Raw genomic sequence first — 17,804 nt, 5'->3', positions numbered from 1 at the left:
CTGCCTGTTCTATGGACCCCTTAGGCTGGGGGAGGGGACTTTAGATGTAACCGGGCTTGTGCCCACCCCACCCCAGGAACTCAATAGGTGCCCCTCCAACAGAGTGGATACTATCTGGGGTTCTCTGTTTGGTGTCACCCTCTGATTTTGACCCTCATTCCCATCCCTGTGTTTTCATTTGTTGTCCCCTGTATTTGCCTGAGTCCTGGGTTCAGTGGTTCCTCCCTTTAGGCTGGGGGAAGGGCCTTTAGAAGTGGGCAGGTTTGTACACTGCCCCACCTCTCCCTGGAACTCCGTAGGTGTCTGTTCTGTGGATAAACAGTCAAAGCCAGAAGTCTGAAGCCAGAGGGGAGCAGAGATATGAGCAAGGGCAAGTGCATGGTATGCACTGAACTCCTGTGGGGGCCAGGCTTATGAGCAGGACTGCTAAACCAGCAGCCAGCTGGGCTGTGGCCACTCTGAAGTGCTAAGGAAGTGCAGCTGGGCTCATTAGTTGCCTAGTAGCTAGGGTTGCCAATTTTGGTTGGATGTATTCCTGGAGATTTAATCATGTGATGTAATCTTTAATTAAAGATTAATCTTTAATTCCTGGAGACTCCAGGCCAATCCTTGAGGGTTGGCAATGCTATTAGCAGCACAGTTAGTCAGGGAGCAGACCAGCAGCTGTTCTTAGCTGGTCTGGTGCCTGACACGATATAACTATTTCTTCCTATCTGCAATCAGGAACTGAGTTTAGACAAAGGATAAGCATCCCTCTCTGGGCAGAATTTTCTCTCATGTGTTGACTCCACAACTCAGATTGGTTGAAGGGGAACTTTTTGCCAGTTTACATTCCAGCAGATTCACTTAGGCAAACCAATGCTGGTCAGTTAGACAATTAAACAGTTATAGCTTACTAGACCCAATAAGGAAACAAAGAGCTCCAGGAGTCCTACATAGGCAAGTCTGCTAACTCTTCATGGAGGAAGGAAGGGAATGCCTCATTGCTCTAAGATCTATCTCCCAGATGCTCTAAGGAAAAGCTTGACCTTTTGAAGAAAGGGTTCTCCTCCCTGCCATGTTCCAGTTCCTGGCAAATAAGTAAAGGATCTCTAGCAGACCTATACCTGGTGATGTGGGGAGTGTCCATCTCCAAAACATTATTCCAAGTACATTAGTCCTCTGGCAGGTACCTTCACAATTCATTGTGCTAGCATCTTTTTGCACATATTTGCCCCACTGCTTTTCTTCACAGGTAGTTGAAGGAGTTAAGTCAAAAGGGCAGATAATTTTCTCGTGGTCTTCTCATGGCCAAGATGTGTCCTGAGTTTGTAAATCACTAGCACAGGCATTGCCACACTGGGTCAGACCCAAAGTCCATCTAGTCTAGTATCCTGTCTGCAACAGTGGCCAGTACCAGATGTTTTAGAAGATTAAAAAATCTTGTAGTGGAACTATGGAAAAATTGAACCATTGGAAGGAAGCATCTTCCTAATCACCAGTACTTAATGGTGGTTTATGCTCTGGGGCATGAGTGTTTTTGTCCTGTCTATTGTAATTATGCATGTTCTCTTTGCCTATATAAATGGCTAATCCTTTTTGAATCTTGCTAAGCTCTTGGCTCTCATGGTGTTTTGTGGCAGTGAGTTCCACTGGTTAATTTATGTGTTGTGGGTTAGAAAGAAAGGTATTTCATTCTGTGAGTTTTAAATTCGTTGCCTCTTGTATTGAGAGGATAAATAGGTTGATGCAAAGAAATCATTGAGCATCTCTGCAATGTCTTTCCTCTTTAATTGCTCCCTTTTCTGCCTGGTAGCCCAGCCGACCCAGCCATTCTCTCACAGGCTTGCTGCTTCTGCTATAGTTAAATTCTTAGCACTCAATAGTTAACTATATTGTAGCTCTATATAGTACTCTACAGTTAACGCTTGTTATTTGTCTTCAAATTCCATTTTAGCTGTCCTAATATCCATCAGACATTTTACCTGCCATGTTTTATGCTCCTTTCAACTGGCGTCACTTAGGCTGGATTTCCGGTTTGGAAGAATACCTTTCTTTGCCTTCAATGACCTCTTTAATTTTGCCATTTAATGATACTGATTTGTTTGTTTGTTTTTTCTTTTTTTTCCCCCTTGCTTTCCTACTTTTTGTTTAGTGATGTGCGTGCCTCCTTGTGACTGGAGCATGGTGGGCTTAAGTAGCCACCATGCTGAGTGTAATGTTTTTAATTTCTTTTTCAGGCTTTTTAGTCACTTTCTTCACTTCTTTTAAAAAAAAATAATCCCCTTCTCTACAGTTTCTTTTCAGTTTTTGGCATGATTCCTCTCCTAAGGATACTGAACTTAATTATATTGTAGTCACTATTGCTTAGTTGCTCAACTGTAGTTACTGCTTCGATAAAAAGCAGGTTCTTTGTAGCTCAGGTTCCCCAACCTTCTTCTTTCAGAGAGTCAGACCTTCCCCCAGATCCTAGCAGTCTGAGCAACAAAATGGCAGATGAAATGCAATGTTGGTAAATGCAAAATAATGCACATTGGAAAACCTAATCCCAACTACACATACAAATCGATAGGATCTAAATTAGCTGTTACCGCTCAAGAAAGAGATCTTAGAGTCATCATGAATAATTCTCTGAAACATCCACTTAATGTGCAACAGCAGTCAAAAAAGCTAACAATGTTAGGAACCATTAAAAATGGATGATATTTTCTGTCTTGTTATCTATTATGCCACTATATAGATTCATGGTACACCTCCACCTTCAATACTGCATGCAGTTCTGATTGCCCCATCTCAAAAAAGATATATTAGAATTGGAAAAGGTACAGGGAATGCAACAAAAATTATTAGGGGGTTGGAACAGCTTCCATATGAGGAGAGATTTAAAAAGACTGGGGCTGTTCAGATTAGAAAAGAGATGACTGGGGGAGGATGTGATAGAGAACTATAAAATCACAAATGGTGTGGAGAAAGTGAATAGGGAAGTGTTATTACCCCTTCACGTAACACAAGAACCAGGGTCACCAAATGATATTAATAGGCAACAGGTTTAAAACAAACAAAAGGAAGTACTTTTTCACACAATACAGTCAACCTATGGAACTTGTTGCCAGGGTTGGTTGTGAAGGCCAAAAGTATAAATCGGTTAAAAAAAGAATTGGAGAAGTTCATGGAGGATAGGTCTATCAATAGCTATTAGCCAAGATGGTCAGGGATGCAACTCCATGCTCTGGGTGTCCCTAAACCTCTGATTGCCAGAAGCTGGGTCAGGATGACAGGGGATGGATCACTCAAAAATTGCCATGTTCTGTTTGTTCTCTCTGAAGCATCTGGCATTGGCTGCTGTCGGAAGACAGGGTACAGGGCTAGATGGATCATTGGTCTGACCCAGTATGGCCATTCCTGTGTTCTTTGAGATTAATCCTCCAATATGAAACATCACTGAGACTTGATTAAGATCCCAACCCTCCTGTTTCCTGTTGCTATTAGAATAAAGGGGCTAGAACTGCTGTTCTGTCTAAGTGCCACTCAATGCAAGGATGGAGTTGGGGGTGGAACATAGATGGCTTTCAGCTATCTTTGGTGCATCCAAATTGTGGGACCATCTGGGAGCCTGCCTGGCCTCCAGTGTAAATTAGAACTCTCCTGAAGCTACTCCAACCTATGCTTTGCTGCAACAGCTCTTAAGGGGCTGTTCTAGCAACTGAATATAGCTAGTGGGCCATGCACCCATCTAATCCTACAGGCTTCCTTCACTACTTTCTCTATGGTGGGGGCTTTGAGGGGGAGTGGTACAATCACTGAGTCAACTATGTCCCACCAGGGGAATTCCCCAGTAGGCTGGCTAGGGGTAAAGGGGCTGATACAGAATCAGATTTAAGGTTTCTGAAATCTTATAAATATATTCTCAGTAAAGTAAAATTCTAGACTTTTCCAGAGAGGGTAGCACCATCAAGACTCTGCTTTTGCAGTGGTTATGGTTGTCAGGCGTCCGGTTTTCGACCAAAACTCCTGGTTGGAAAAGGACCCTGGTGGCTCTGGTCAGCACAGCTGATTAAGCCACTAAAAGTCTTGTTGGCCACAGCGGCCAACTCCACATGGCTCCTGGAAGCAGCTGGCTGCTTCTTCTGGCTCCTATGTGCAGGGGTGGCCGGGGGGCTCCACACGCTGCCTCTGCCCCTGGCTCCACAGCTCCCATTGGCTGGAAATGGGGATGGAGCCTGTGGGCAGGGGCAGCACGCACAGCCCACTGGCTACCCCTGCACCTAGGAGCTAGAGGGACATGCCAACTGCTTCCAGGAGCCGCCTGAGGTAAGCGCCACCCGGAGCCCACACCCCGAACTCCCTCCTGTACCCCAGCCCTGAGCCCCGTCCCACACCCAAACTCCCTCCCAAAGCCCACGCTCCAAACCCCTCGGCCCCAGCCTGGAGCCCCTCTTGCACCCCAAACTCCTTATCCCTGGCCCCACCCCAGAGCCCACACCCCCTGCCAGAGCTCTGACCCCTTCTTGCACCCCTGCCCCAGCCTGGAGAAAATGAACAAGGCTGGGGGAGAGCGAGCAATGTAGGGATGGGGGATGGAGTGAGCAGGGGATGGGACCTTGGGAAAGGGGCAGGGCAAGGGTGTTCAGTTTTCTGCAATCAGAAAGTTGGCAACCCTAATGGTGATCATTCAGGGGTTCACCATATGACAGCACCCCGTCTAGTCAGATTATACCTGGACGAATTGTACCTACCATAATGTTGAAGGTTTTGTGTAATAACCATCCTCTTGTAAGATGTCTCCTGCCCCCACCCCCAAGAAAAATTCCTAACATTTGAGGGCCTGTTTCTAGCAGCTGTTGTGTCTGACTCCAATTTGCTTGAGGTAGCAGCCCTGCCTCACAGACCTCCTTTCTTATCCTTACAAATAGCTAACTTTGTTAAAGGGATTTTGTTTTCATTTGTTCGCACATGTCCTCCTGAATTACATCAAAACTAGGGAAATTGTTGTCCTTCTTTGTGCCCTTCTCCCTAGAGTGAGGATGAGCTATCTCTATAGCCTGAAGGTCAGATGGCTGTGAATTTTACTTAAACAGAAGAAGGGACTTGCAGGTTAGAAACATAGCAATTGCCATATCAGATCAGACTAGTAGTCCATCTGGTTCAGTGACCCTAGCCAATAACGGATATCTCAGAGGAAGGAGCAAGTGGGGGAAAAAGAGAGAATCTGCCTGTAGGGAAAGTTTCTTGCCCTGAAGCAGGAGGGTTTATATCTTTCATTGTAGCTGTTGTTTAATCCTAACAAATATGACTGCTCAGCTGTTGGCTTCAGTGATATCTTCTGGCAGTGAGTTTCACAGGCTAATTGTGTTTCCTTTGATTAGCTTTAAATTTGCTGCCTTTCTGTGTAATTGAAGGTTCCCTTGTTCTTGTATTAGGAAAAGGTAAACAGTGTGCAATTTACCTTCTGAATGCCATCACCAGCGTTGCCAGCTCTTGCGATTTTTATCTCAAGTCTCATAATATCTGCTGATTTTCTTTGGTCCTGCACATCACCAAGAAATCCCTGGGAATCAGTGAGGTCAAAGAGAGCCAGAACAGCTCAAAAAGATACGTCACCAAGACGAAAGGAAAGACGACAGCAGAAGAAACAGTCCAAATCTAGAAGAACAAGATTATTGTATGGGGTAAAATATCACGGCAAATAATGGATATTACATTCAGATGGTTTTAATGGTGTCGGGATATAGTTAAATGAAAACTGGGCTGTGTAGAACCCAGGGTATTTTAGGCCGTGTCTACGCTGCTGTGTAGTCCAGACTATGGGGTGTGAGTGGCAGCATGCACCGAAGTGCTGAACTGAAACTGCCCCCGTTAACGCTGCAGGCACACACTTAAAGGTCCCCAGTTCACACTAATGTAGACTTCTTCAAACAGGACCACGCTAGTGTGAGCTAGGGACTTTAAGTTCATGCCTGCAGTATCCCCCACAAGGGATTTACAATGCAGCACTTTGGTACACACAGCTATTTGTGCCCCCGTAGCCCAAACTACAGGGCAGTGTAGACATGCCCTAAAATATCCTGGGTTGTGTACAGCCCAGTTTTCATTTAACTCTATCGCTTTATCATTATAACCACATGGATGTAATATCCATTATTTAGTGTAATGTCTTAGCCCATATACTATTTGCCCAAATTAGAAAATGAGGATCTGGTGGATGTCTAGTGGGAGATGTATGGTCTCTGACATCCAGATTCATATTGTTCCGCTACTCATGGGTCTTATGCCAGGATTGATCTGATTCCTGTTTCTTGGCTAATTTGGTTAAAAGGATAGTCTGGGAGGTATAACTTGGTCTGATCATTCCCCTGCATATATTAGATTAAAAGACTGGGACTCAGTGGAAAAACAAAGGGCCTGGTGGTTGAATAGAGCTGTGTTATGTGACCCCCTTAGAATTCAAGACCTGGAAGAAAATGTCTCAAAAGATATAGAAGAAAACGATAAGGATGGACTCAGTAAGTGCTCACTGGGATGCTAGAAAGACCGTAATGAGGGGGACGCTCATAACTAAAGCCTCATACCTCAAAAATATGAGAGTCTGGTAGAAGAGTTCAATTGAAGAACTTTCTGATTTTGAAGGTAGACGCAAATCTACAGGCTCTAAAAGAGTATATAAGAAAATAATTGAGATGAGGAAAAATTAACCTGTTACAAACAGATAAGGCTGAGCAAACCGTTAGATGTATTAAACAAAAATATTATGAAACAGGCAATAAAACTGATAGGCTTTTAGCCAGGAAGTTTAAAAAGAAACAGGATAAATCAGCTCTCCCTCTGATTAGAAATAAAACAGGAGATTTAGTAACTGGCATCACACAGATCTCTGAAATGTTTGCTAACTTTTTCCATACTTTATACACTTCAGAACAGCCAAATTCTGAACTCATAAATAAATATTTGAGAAATGTGGAACTACCTCAGCTCTGAGGATAATGTGGCAGCTCTTGATAGGCAAATTGCTGCACAGAAAGTTGAAGATGTAGTTAAGAACTTTAAAATCCAATGAAGCTTCAAGTCCCAAGGGGTTTTCTGGGAAGCATTACAGAGCTCTAAAGCAAGTGTTGGCCCTGTTTTGACTGGATTATTTAATGGTATATTGCAGGGGGATGAGATTCCAGATTCATGGAAAGAAGCAGAAATTGTGGTCATTCCTAAAGAAGGAAAAGATCTTTCCAATTGTGCATCATACAGGCCTATCTCTTTAATTAAAATGTGGATGCTAACATTTATGTCAAGGTGCTAGCAAACAGGTTGTGTCCATTTTGCCCAAATGTATTCACCCAGACCGATCTGGATTTATTGCTGGCAGGCACCTATCTGATATATCAGAACTCTGAATTTGATCCGTAATGTTAATTCTTATAATTCTTCCTGTATGCTGCTTTCATTCAACACTGAGAATGACTTTGACAGGCTTGAATTGGGAGTACCTCAGACAGATTTTTAGTAAGGTTTGGTTTTGAAAATTCGTTTTATAGGGGCATATCAGCCCTATGTATTCATCCTCAAGCATCTTCTTTGGTTAATGTTCATCAATCCCCTCCTTTTACTTTGTCCAGGGGTAGAAGCGCAGGGTTGCCAGTTTGTTTGCTTTGGCTATGGAGCCATTTGCCCTCAATGTGAAAAATAGCCCCTTGATAAACATCTCTTTCAGAACACAAAATAGCTTTGTATGCTGACAATGTCCTGTTATATTTGCAGGATCTAGAAGCCTCGTTTAAAAACGATAGAACAATTGACTTTAGAATTCGGGCAGGTATCGGGCTTCAAAATAAACTACGATAAATCTGAAATTCTGGGAATTAATGTTCCTGAAAGGATCAAAACCAACTGCTGTCAGCTACATAAATTTAAATGGGTAAGGGAATCTTTAAAATATTTTAGGAATAAATATTGTGGAGAAACATAATCTTTTTAAAGGAAATTACCCTCCAATGTGGAATAAAATAACAAAACAAATAGAAAATGTCTTGGCTAGGTAGGGTAGCCTCAGTAAAGATGAATGTCCTCACAAAGTTATTACCGTGGGTGCCGCTTATTAGCAAAGTCTTGGTTCCCAGCAAAAAGTTCCTAATAAAGGAGAGTTGCCAATAAACAAAAGGCGGGTTTGCAGGGCAGCAGCCAGGGAAGTAAACGCAGGGACACATGGAGCCCAGGCTATGGTGCTAGAGCAGGGCACAGCCTGGAAAATGCAGGGAGAGGTACCATGCAGGCCCACCACATCCCCACTCTCCCTGAAGAGTCCTGGCATCCAGGTTGCAGCCTCCCTCCCTTCTGCTGCCTTGCCCACACCCCACAGTGCTGGGACTCAAGCAGTGGCTCTGCTGCGGGGTAGGGTTGTGGGCCCTTTACCTCCTGTGTGGGCAGTGGGTCTCCAGCTGCAGGCAGGTTTGCAAGGTTGCAGCCAGGAAAGGAAGTACTAGGATGTGCTGAGCCCAGAACCCTGGTGCCAGGGGAGGACACAGCCCAAGAACACAGGGAGAGGTATCGGGAAGCCCCATGTGCTTCCTTCCCTGGCTGCAGCCCCACAAACCTGCTTGTTGTGGGGCCTTTCTTCCCAAGACCGTTGTTAATAAGTTTCAGAGTAGCAGCCGTGTTAGTCTGTATCTCCAAAAAGAAAAGGAGGACTTGTGGCACCTTAGAGACTAACAAATTTATTTGAGCATAACTTTCGTGAGCTACAGCTCACTTCATCCGATGAAGTGAGCTGTAGCTCACGAAAGTTATGCTCTAATAAATTTGTTAGTCTCTAGTCTCTAAGGTGCCACAAGTCCTCCTTTTGTTAATAAGTGGTATGGATATTGCCACTGTCCAAATCCCATTAACATTGAATTCAGTGTTGCTATTAACCAAAAGTTGTTAATATTGGGAGTGCTGTTAACTGGCATCCACTGTATTTTTTTTTTGTTTCTTTCTTTCACTGCATCCCTGTTTTATCCCTGACATTAAAAACCTGGCAGGATGCACTATTAAAACCATATGTAAACCATAGAAGACAAAGGGTGAGTTCTAAGTTCTGTCTAAGGCTACAGAGTAAGGTGGACTAGCTTTCCCTAATTTGGTTTATTATTATTAAGTATCACAATTAAAATGTCAACTCAATTGAGTTAACAATAGGCCATCCAAACACTCGGTAAAACTTGAACAAGACTGGAGCCCAGATACAGCTATTCATAGTAATTGTTAGATTAAAAAGAAATTTAGATCACCAAAAATAAAAAATCGCCCATTCATCCAGACCACCTTAGTAGCTTTGGACCAATTTTTAAAATTCCTGTCACCAAGGCCCTTTCCCTTAGCTAGTTTCATTAAAAATCAGGAATTTATCCTTAGGAAGTGTTTGATTATTTCTTGTGTGTTAGAGCTGAGATTAGTGAATTGGGACAGCTGTTCCTGGGTTCTGATCTGAAATCCTATCAATAGGTATGTGATAATGTAAAGGTCCCATATTTTCAATATTTACAAATCAAACACTTTATTGTGAAATCTGGATATGAGGTGGCTCTAACTGGACCTTTAACAACATTTCAGGAGTTAACCCAGGAGCAAGCTGGAACAAAAGGTTTAATTTCGAAGATACATAAAATGTAGAATGAAAAAGATTTTTAAGAAAACAACCCAGATGAAAAGAATGGGAGAGGGATCTGGACAAAAATTGATCTGGATAAGTGCATCTCTTTATGGCAAAAGAGATATACATCTTCAATTTGTGCAGCTCATAAAGAACATTTTTATAACTTACTGCACAGATAGCATTTGTCTCTAATTAATATCCTCCATATTTTTGCTATTAGGGAGGTACTCTGTTGGAGAGGCTGCAGGAAAGGGGAACGTACTTGTACATGTGTTGGGTTGTGTTCAAGAATTAGATGATTTGGGGAGGAAGTTTTTTAAAAGATTAATCTTATGACAAAATGCTGGATTCTGAGAGATCCCCTGACTTGCTTGCTTAATGTTCTATTAAAGGATCTCCCTTTAAGTAGAATGACAAATAACAATGACAAATTGTTTGCACTAAGACTATATATTGCACATGATTGGAAGTACATGACCCTTCCTCCTGTGGAATTGTGGTAGTAAAATATGGACTGTCCTTGTAATGGAAAATCTTTCACACCATGTATGTACACAAGAGAAGTGCTGGGAAAAAAAAATGGGTATTTAGAAATTTGGTCACCCTTTCTAGTATATTCCAAGAAGGAGGACTTCCCAGCCAGCAAGCCGGTATCTTTAACCAGGTTCTCTGAATACTAACTAGATGATGAATAAGTAATAGATGATGTAGTATGTTCATGTTGTATTGTAACTTTGCTTTTATATAAAGTTTCAAATATTCAGTGTTTTTCTTAAAGCCCCATCTGGTGTTTCTCCAATGGACAACTTAAATCTAATGCCCACCCTTTCTTGTTGTGCTATTAAAACACTAGCTGTGTAATTAAGGATATTCATTTTACTCTCCTTCTGAAATGTCCCTTTAAGAACACTTGTTAGTGCTGTCTATCTTAGCTTATTCTTTTATGGTTAAAATATCCATTCTTCCCCTAAACTTTTATAAGACCCCTTTATTTCATTTTATTTTATTAATTTCACTTCCTACCTTGTAAATTAGCACTTAACTTTTCAGCCCTTAAATTGTTCACTCATGCCAGTTCAAGTGTGACATAGTTAGAAGCTCATCTATTTAGAGACTGACCTTTTCCATCAGAGAAATACCTTTGTTGGGTAAGAAAAAAAAAATGGTGACTTCAGTCAAAATGAAATAAACACAACAGAAGACTAGGTAAACAAAAGCCATAAATATTTGTGTCTTGACTGTGTTTGGTATTTTTCATTCCCAGATGAACATCTGTGTGGCTAAGTCAGATCCTTCCTGATATTTAGATATAAAAACGTTTACAGACCCTAAAGGCAGGTGACATTCAGGTATTTTCTGAGTCGAGAGTTCATGCACAGCCCTATCACTAGTATCTAAACAACATTAATGCTTTCTGTGCATTAGAAGGTTCATTCAGAAAGCAAAACCTGTTCAAGTTTACTCACTAAACATAAAAGAGTAGAAAATACATTGTTTATCCAAAAGAAACCAGTCTAATGTAAATTTTAGGTCATGCATTAAGTGAAATTCAGAAACCTAAACATTTGTCTTATCCATCAATCAAAATGTGACCAGCAGGGTATTAAGATTTGTTTTTATGTATTCTATATAATGCTTTCCATTCTGTGATGCATCTTTCTCTGGTATCCATTAGTCCACTGATATAGCTCAGTTCATTCTCTGGATCCAGGCACTTCTTTCATGTGCGAATTCAGTTATACAGTATTGTTTCTTTGTCTTCAGATGTTTCAGATGGATTTTCATATGCTAGAGTAACTAAGTATGTTTTAAGAAATGCCAAATTATACATAATCTCTGCTGAAGAAATTTTTGAGTCTAAACATTTAAATCTGTTTAGAATCTGGCACTTGCAATATTCTGTAGATGTCAAGTTAACTGTGAAATTAATTAGCTCTAATAGGATGAGTCCTACTAGTAGAAGCACTCCTACTGGATGTACATTTAAATTGTAATACAATAAGTGAAAGATGTTCTTATTACATAGTGGTATTATACATATATTAACTGTTTTTCCTTCCCTCTCTCTAGTATTTTCCATGTGTTGGTTCTAAACATAGCAGTTGTAGGACTTGGAGTGACAATGGCCATATTCTATCCAAATATAGGAGGTATCATAAGGTAGGTACCCTTTGCACTCTGAACTAGTCCTGAATATTAATGAAATTTACTTTTTGGTGCCAGACAAATTCTCAGAGATCAATCTGTTGTATTTTTATTATTGTTTATAGTAAGTATACAAAAAATTAGAGTGCTATCAGATGTTAACATATGGAGCTTTGTTTAATCCTAGTTCTTGGAAAGGGTCATTCAGAGGGTTGAGATGATTGCCAGACAGATGTGAATTTGGAATAAGTTTCCTTCAGATCTCATCCAGGGTCCCCATAATTTACCAGCTTATTCTGAATCAGATACATGATTTTTTCAGCATAAAGTCACTAAGTTACTGTGTGGCCCTATTTGTATGTTACCACAAGTGGTTTCTGTGGAGTTTTTGTGGTTGTTTTTAAATCTTTAAAGACTATTTAAAAATTGATTTAAAAGAGACTGATTAAAAACAGCAAAAATGAATAAATAAAAAATCTGAGACGGAAGGCCGAAATAAAAATCACACTTCTGACTGATTTTTATTTAAACCTACTATTGTTGCAATTAACTCCTATGATTTCTGTAATTGAGGGAGATTGAGAAAATATTGTCAATTTTTTCCAGAGGGTTTACTTTCTGCATTTGGAAATGCTTTGGGAATAGTCAGTTTCCCCTGTTGTTAGTCTGGGTTTTTACACAGCAATCAGGAAAAGAAGGCATTTCAAAAAACAGGAATATGTGATTATAAAACCACAGCAATTGGCACTGGGGCCAGTGTAGTCACTGTAGCCACTCTTCACTCATTTTCTGAAACTGCTGGACTCAGATTTTTTTTTTTTATTTTATTTTTTTAACTCCTTGTGTCTTCTTTTATTTTTATAATCTCTATTTAATTTATTTTTAGGGAAAACGTCTATCCTCCGAGAATAGAACTAGTCAGATTAGTCACTGAACATAAATTACATGGTGTGTTCAGCATGTTTTTCTGTTTGCGAATTGATCCTGATGTTTGCTAATGTGTTCATTACTGATAGTTGCCAAACAGTTTTCAACCTGTGGATGGTTCATGAACTGTGTAATTCAACTACTTGCTATTCTTGGGCATGCGATTGGTCACCTAAGTAATATGTTGTTGTTTCTGCTCCCTGATTGGACAGCTGAAACTTGTTGAATAGGAAAAAAATGCCTGTGAATAACGAATACTGGGTTGCACCAGGGGTTTGATAGCTGTCAGAAAGCCAGACTGGCATTGGGAGAGGGCTTCGATAGCTAGTGGAGAGTCAGGCTGGAGTCATCACTGGAAGAAGGCGTAGGAAAGGGTTTCAGTAGCTATGGGTTGGTCCTTGCCGGTGCTTGTCTCACTTCATGTTCTTGCAGTACCAGATAAATGCTTTTTAGGAGCTCATACACATTTTGTTTAAGCCCCTGGGATGTTACCAGGTTCATATCTTTGATATTTACATTAAACAGTAACAAAAGATATTATCTGGCTTTGTTCTGACATATACGTAAATAGATTCCTCAAACGAAAGTAAAATACATCAAGATCAAAGTTAGGAAGTCTGTCTCCAGAAGCATCTGGCTCATTTGACAGTAGGATTACTCTGGGGAGAAATACTTTATCAAGTAATTAAATGCCATAGGAGGAGGAGGCAGATAATGAGGAACAGAAAACAATGTTTTTTTGCCTGTGACAGCAAATAATTATTATTCAGGAAGACTGTTTTAGGGAAAACCCCAAGGAACTAGAGTTAACACAAAGCACTTTCATTTTTTTGCAGATATTCTGGAGCAACGTGTGGTCTGGCCTTTGTATTTGTGTATCCATCCCTCATCTACATGATCTCCCTGCGTCAGTCAGGGCAGCTGACGTGGTCAACACTCATCGTTCACATCTTTATACTCATCCTAGGACTGGCTAATTTGATCGCACAGTTCTTGCTGTGAAAACGCTCCTGCTGGCTTTCACAAGTAGTATTTTGAGGTTTGACAACTGACTTCAGCAGCTCTATCGTAAAAGCTGAGAACCTCCTATCTGTCAATATCTTTCTGAGAAAATCTGCATCTTTGAAAGCAAAGGACAACTGTGTCTTAGTAACAGTTTTCAGGGGTTTGTAGGGAAATTCATCTTTTGGAAATACTACATCACAATAGATAAAATGGGCCAAATTTGTAAATGGCACAACTCCACTGACTTCATTGACAGTACATCAGGGATGATTTTGGCCCAAATGTTTTTATTTTGTAGAGAGAAATATTTCCACATGGATAAAACATACCACACTTCACTTTTAGAAATAGTTACTTTTCAGCTTTACGCTACAGAATTCTTTTCTTCCAAAATCGTGGTTCTTGCCCTTATTAGCAAACAAACCCTCGCAATATTCTACAGTGACAGTTGCCCTAATTTTCCTGTGCTGTTTGGGACTGTTACTGACAAAAGGGTTGTATTTGTAAAGCTAATTTATAGCCAATCAGATGACAGCACACTGTAAATATAACTTTTTGTGTAACCTTTAAAAAAAAAAAATATATATATATATGCAAGAAACCTCAGGTACGGAAACAGCATAAGAAATCAATACCGTTTCTACCTGCAACCAGAATGCTGCATGCACACTGTCTGGCCTTTGAGAATAGGTCAAGTAATGAGGGGTGTCCAAAGTTACAGAATAAGTTGATGGTTCAACTAGAAGTAGGACCGAGATTCTCTTCGTTCCAAGTCCTATAACTGTTACCATTAGAATAGCTGTGTGTTGTGTATTCTCGTGAGCAGGTTTACTTCATATATGTACGTTGGACGCAAATGATCAGAGCATTCGTGTATGTCCAGTGTAGTTCTTGTGCCCCTGCAGGATTTCAGACTGTGAAAATCCCTTGCTGTAGGAAAACTGTGCTTTTCAAACATCCATTCTATACATGTTATATGACAGTATAGTCAGAGAGATGTACAATACACACAAACTGACAAAAATAACAAATTAAGATTGTGTGAAAATTTAAAAATCCTGTTTCAATGTAGCTGCCAAATATTCGGTATTAAAATGTACTATAATCTAATGTACAAAATACACGTGCTGTATATTCTATGCGATATGGTGCCGTTTCAGAATCACTAGTACAAAATTGCAAATGCATCATCTGTATATGCAATCACCATGCACAACTGTGCCTGCAGATGCTCCGCTAGATGACTAGTTCACATATGCAACTCTGAAAATCTGTGTCTGTCAATGTGCAGTGAGTAATAGCAAGGCACTACCTTGTAGGGATGCCCTTAGGACTTTATGAAAGTATGCACATAATTGGAAATGCACAGGTATAAACCACAAAGACTGAGATTGTTATAAAGTCCACAAAGGGTCCATCTCTGCTCCCATTGAGGTCCGTGGCAAAACTCCTATTGTCTTCATTGGGAGGAAGTTCTGGATGAATGATCTCTGTTTTGGTGGGAGAAAAGTCTCTCTGAAAAGCTGTTGCCCAGTAGCCAGCACCCGTTAAATACCACATGATGCAGGTGTAATGCTGGTTTCTGAGTGATGGAACATTAACTTCTCTGAGAAAGCATCTAATGGAGTCATAATCTCACACCTGGTATGTTCACACAGAAGTGTGAATGCACATATTCAGAGAGGGAATTGTTGGTGTGATGTTTCTATATCAGACAGTCATAGCGCTCCATCCAATTCGTGATGGAATTAAACAAATGTCAGATTTCATTGCCTCTTGCTAAAATGGAAAATGAATTTAGAGATGCTTTTGGTTAGAAGTATCAGAGTGTGAAAGATTGGTGAAGAAATAGGAGTCTGAGTTGGTGAAAGAACTTGGAGACTGTAAAGTTTGTGGGTGAGGTTTGGGCCCATTGTGGAACCAGCCCAAAAATGGATAGACAATCAGTGCTGTGAAAATAGTATTATTGTGCCCTCTTATTGTGAGGGCGGAGTATGCCCCAGCCCCAACATCTCTCTGCCCAGATGATTCTTGTCAGATGGGCTCGTACATCTGACCCAGAACATTTTGTTGTGACTCCCGTTGCAGGGTGGCTGGGGAATGTTTTCTTCAGGTTTTGGGGGAAGCAGAAAGCTCCCTCCTTGTGCTCACTCTCTGCCCAGAGCTTTCCTGGCATACGCCTATGTGCACCTAGTAGCCAAATTTTGGGGCTGTAATAAAGAATTGGCAGGTTTAAATTGAGTGGAATGGTCTTCTGAGAAACTGAATTCTAGAATAATTAAGGGGAGAAATGTTGAATAATGTTCCAACAGTAGTAATGATGTGGGGGATTGAGAGAAGCTGAGAACTGGGAAAAGAGAATTTTAATTGGGGGTAAGAATTTTTGTTGTTTTATCTGAAAGTAGAATGGAAGGCGCAGTCTAGAATAATGTTATGGCGTTTCTCTAATAAATAACTTGAAATCTTTAGAGGTGATCAGGGTCATATTAACGTCATGGCCAGAGGCCCAATCTTGCCAAGTTACAGACTGGGAAAACCTTCTTATTTTGGTATTTATCTTCATGTGTTTTGGTAGCCATCATTGTATGTAATCTGGCTGCTTTATTCCTTCGTCATTTTAGTAGTGTGTTTCATAATCTGCCCTTCCTGGGTCCTCTTCTAGTCTCCTCTTTATTCTTTCCTTTTTTGACTGAACAGTTTCTCTCCTTCCCAACTAAATCATACTATTTTCCCACAGATGGGAGTCCATTCCACAGCTGTAATGTAGCAAAGCCTTAACTGTTTTTGTTTTGCTGTATCTAAGACTCTGTACACACTACCACTTACTGTTGTATAACTTACATCCCTCATGTGTGAATAAGCCACCCCCCTGAGCAATGTAAGTTACATCAACTTAAGTGCCAGTGTGGACAGCACTGTGTCAGTGGGACATAGCTACCGCTGCTCAAGGAGCTGGAGTAATTAAGTCAACAGGAGAGCTCTCTCCCATCTGCTTAGAGCATCCGCATTAGCAGCGTTACAGTTAATGATCTGGAGGATGGTGTGGATTGCACCCTCAGCAAGTTTGCAGATGACACTAAACTGGGAGGAATGGTAGATACGCTGGAGGGCAGGGATAGGATACAGAGGGACCTAGACAAATTAGAGGATTGGGCCAAAAGAAATCTGATGAGGTTCAACAAGGACACGTGCAGAGTCCTGCACTTTGGACGGAAGAATCCCATGCACCGCTACAGACGAGGGACCGAATGGCTCGGCAGCAGTTCTGCAGAAAAGGACCTAGGGGTTACAGTGGACGAGAAGCTGGATATGAGTCAACAGTGTGCCCTTGCTGCCAAGAAGGCTAATGGCATTTTGGGATGTATAAGTAGGGGCATTGCCAGCAGATCGAGGGACGTGATCGTCCCCCTCTATTCGACATTGGTGAGGCCTCATCTGGAGTAGTGTGTCCAGTTTTGGGCCCCACACTACAAGAAGGATGTGGAAAAATTGGAAAAAGTCCAGCGGAGGGCAACAAAAATGATTGGGGACTGGAACACGTGACTTATGAGGAGAGGCTGAGGGAACTGGGGTTATTCAGTCTGCAGAAGAGAAGAATGAGGGGGGATTTGATAGCTGCTTTCAACTACCTAAAAGGGGGTTCCAAAGAGGATGGATCTAGACTGTTCTCAGTGGTAGCAGATGACAGAACAAGGAGCAACGGTCTCAAGTTGCAGTGGGGGAGATTTAGGTTGGATATTAGGAAAAACTTTTTCACTAGGAGGGTGGTGAAACACTGGAATGCGTTACCTAGAGAGGTGGTGGAATCCCCTTCCTTAGAAGTTTAAGGTCAGGCTTGAGAAAGCCCTGGCTGGGATGATTTTAATTGGGGATTGGTCCTGCTTTGAGCAGGGGGTTGGACTAGATGACCTCCTGAGGTCCCTTCCAACCCTGATATTCTGTGATTCTATGATTCTTGCCCTGGCCTTTCCCGCCGGCTGGGGGGGCTTCCCTAGAGTCTGGGGAGGCGATGGGCATGGCAGCGGTGGAGGTCACCCCGGTGCCCTCCATTGCTGATGCCCCAGCGGGGGCTGGGAGTTGGGGTCAGGTAGAAAGGGACAAGTTGTGGGGTGGACAATTCGGGGTG

The 17,804-nt window shown here is 41.5% G+C and overlaps 1 protein-coding gene across 1 annotated transcript in view; it reads left to right on the top strand.

Moving 5' to 3' along the window:
• SLC38A9 (solute carrier family 38 member 9) overlaps positions 1–16,111 on the top strand; it is a 70,063-nt gene extending 53,952 nt beyond the window's left edge. Inside the window, exons 14-15 of the mRNA XM_077816855.1 lie at positions 11,672–11,761; positions 13,510–16,111. Coding sequence (XP_077672981.1) covers positions 11,672–11,761; positions 13,510–13,675 — 256 coding nt within the window. The 3' untranslated portion in view covers positions 13,676–16,111. The remainder of the gene's footprint in view (positions 1–11,671; positions 11,762–13,509) is intronic.
• The last annotated feature ends 1,693 nt before the right edge of the window (positions 16,112–17,804 follow it).

The sequence above is a fragment of the Eretmochelys imbricata genome, chromosome 5 (genome assembly GCF_965152235.1).
Source record: "Eretmochelys imbricata isolate rEreImb1 chromosome 5, rEreImb1.hap1, whole genome shotgun sequence".
In the NCBI taxonomy this organism is placed as follows: Eukaryota; Metazoa; Chordata; order Testudines; family Cheloniidae; genus Eretmochelys; species Eretmochelys imbricata.
Note: the sequence above shows the minus strand (reverse complement) of the source record. Positions and strands in the feature narration are given on the sequence as shown.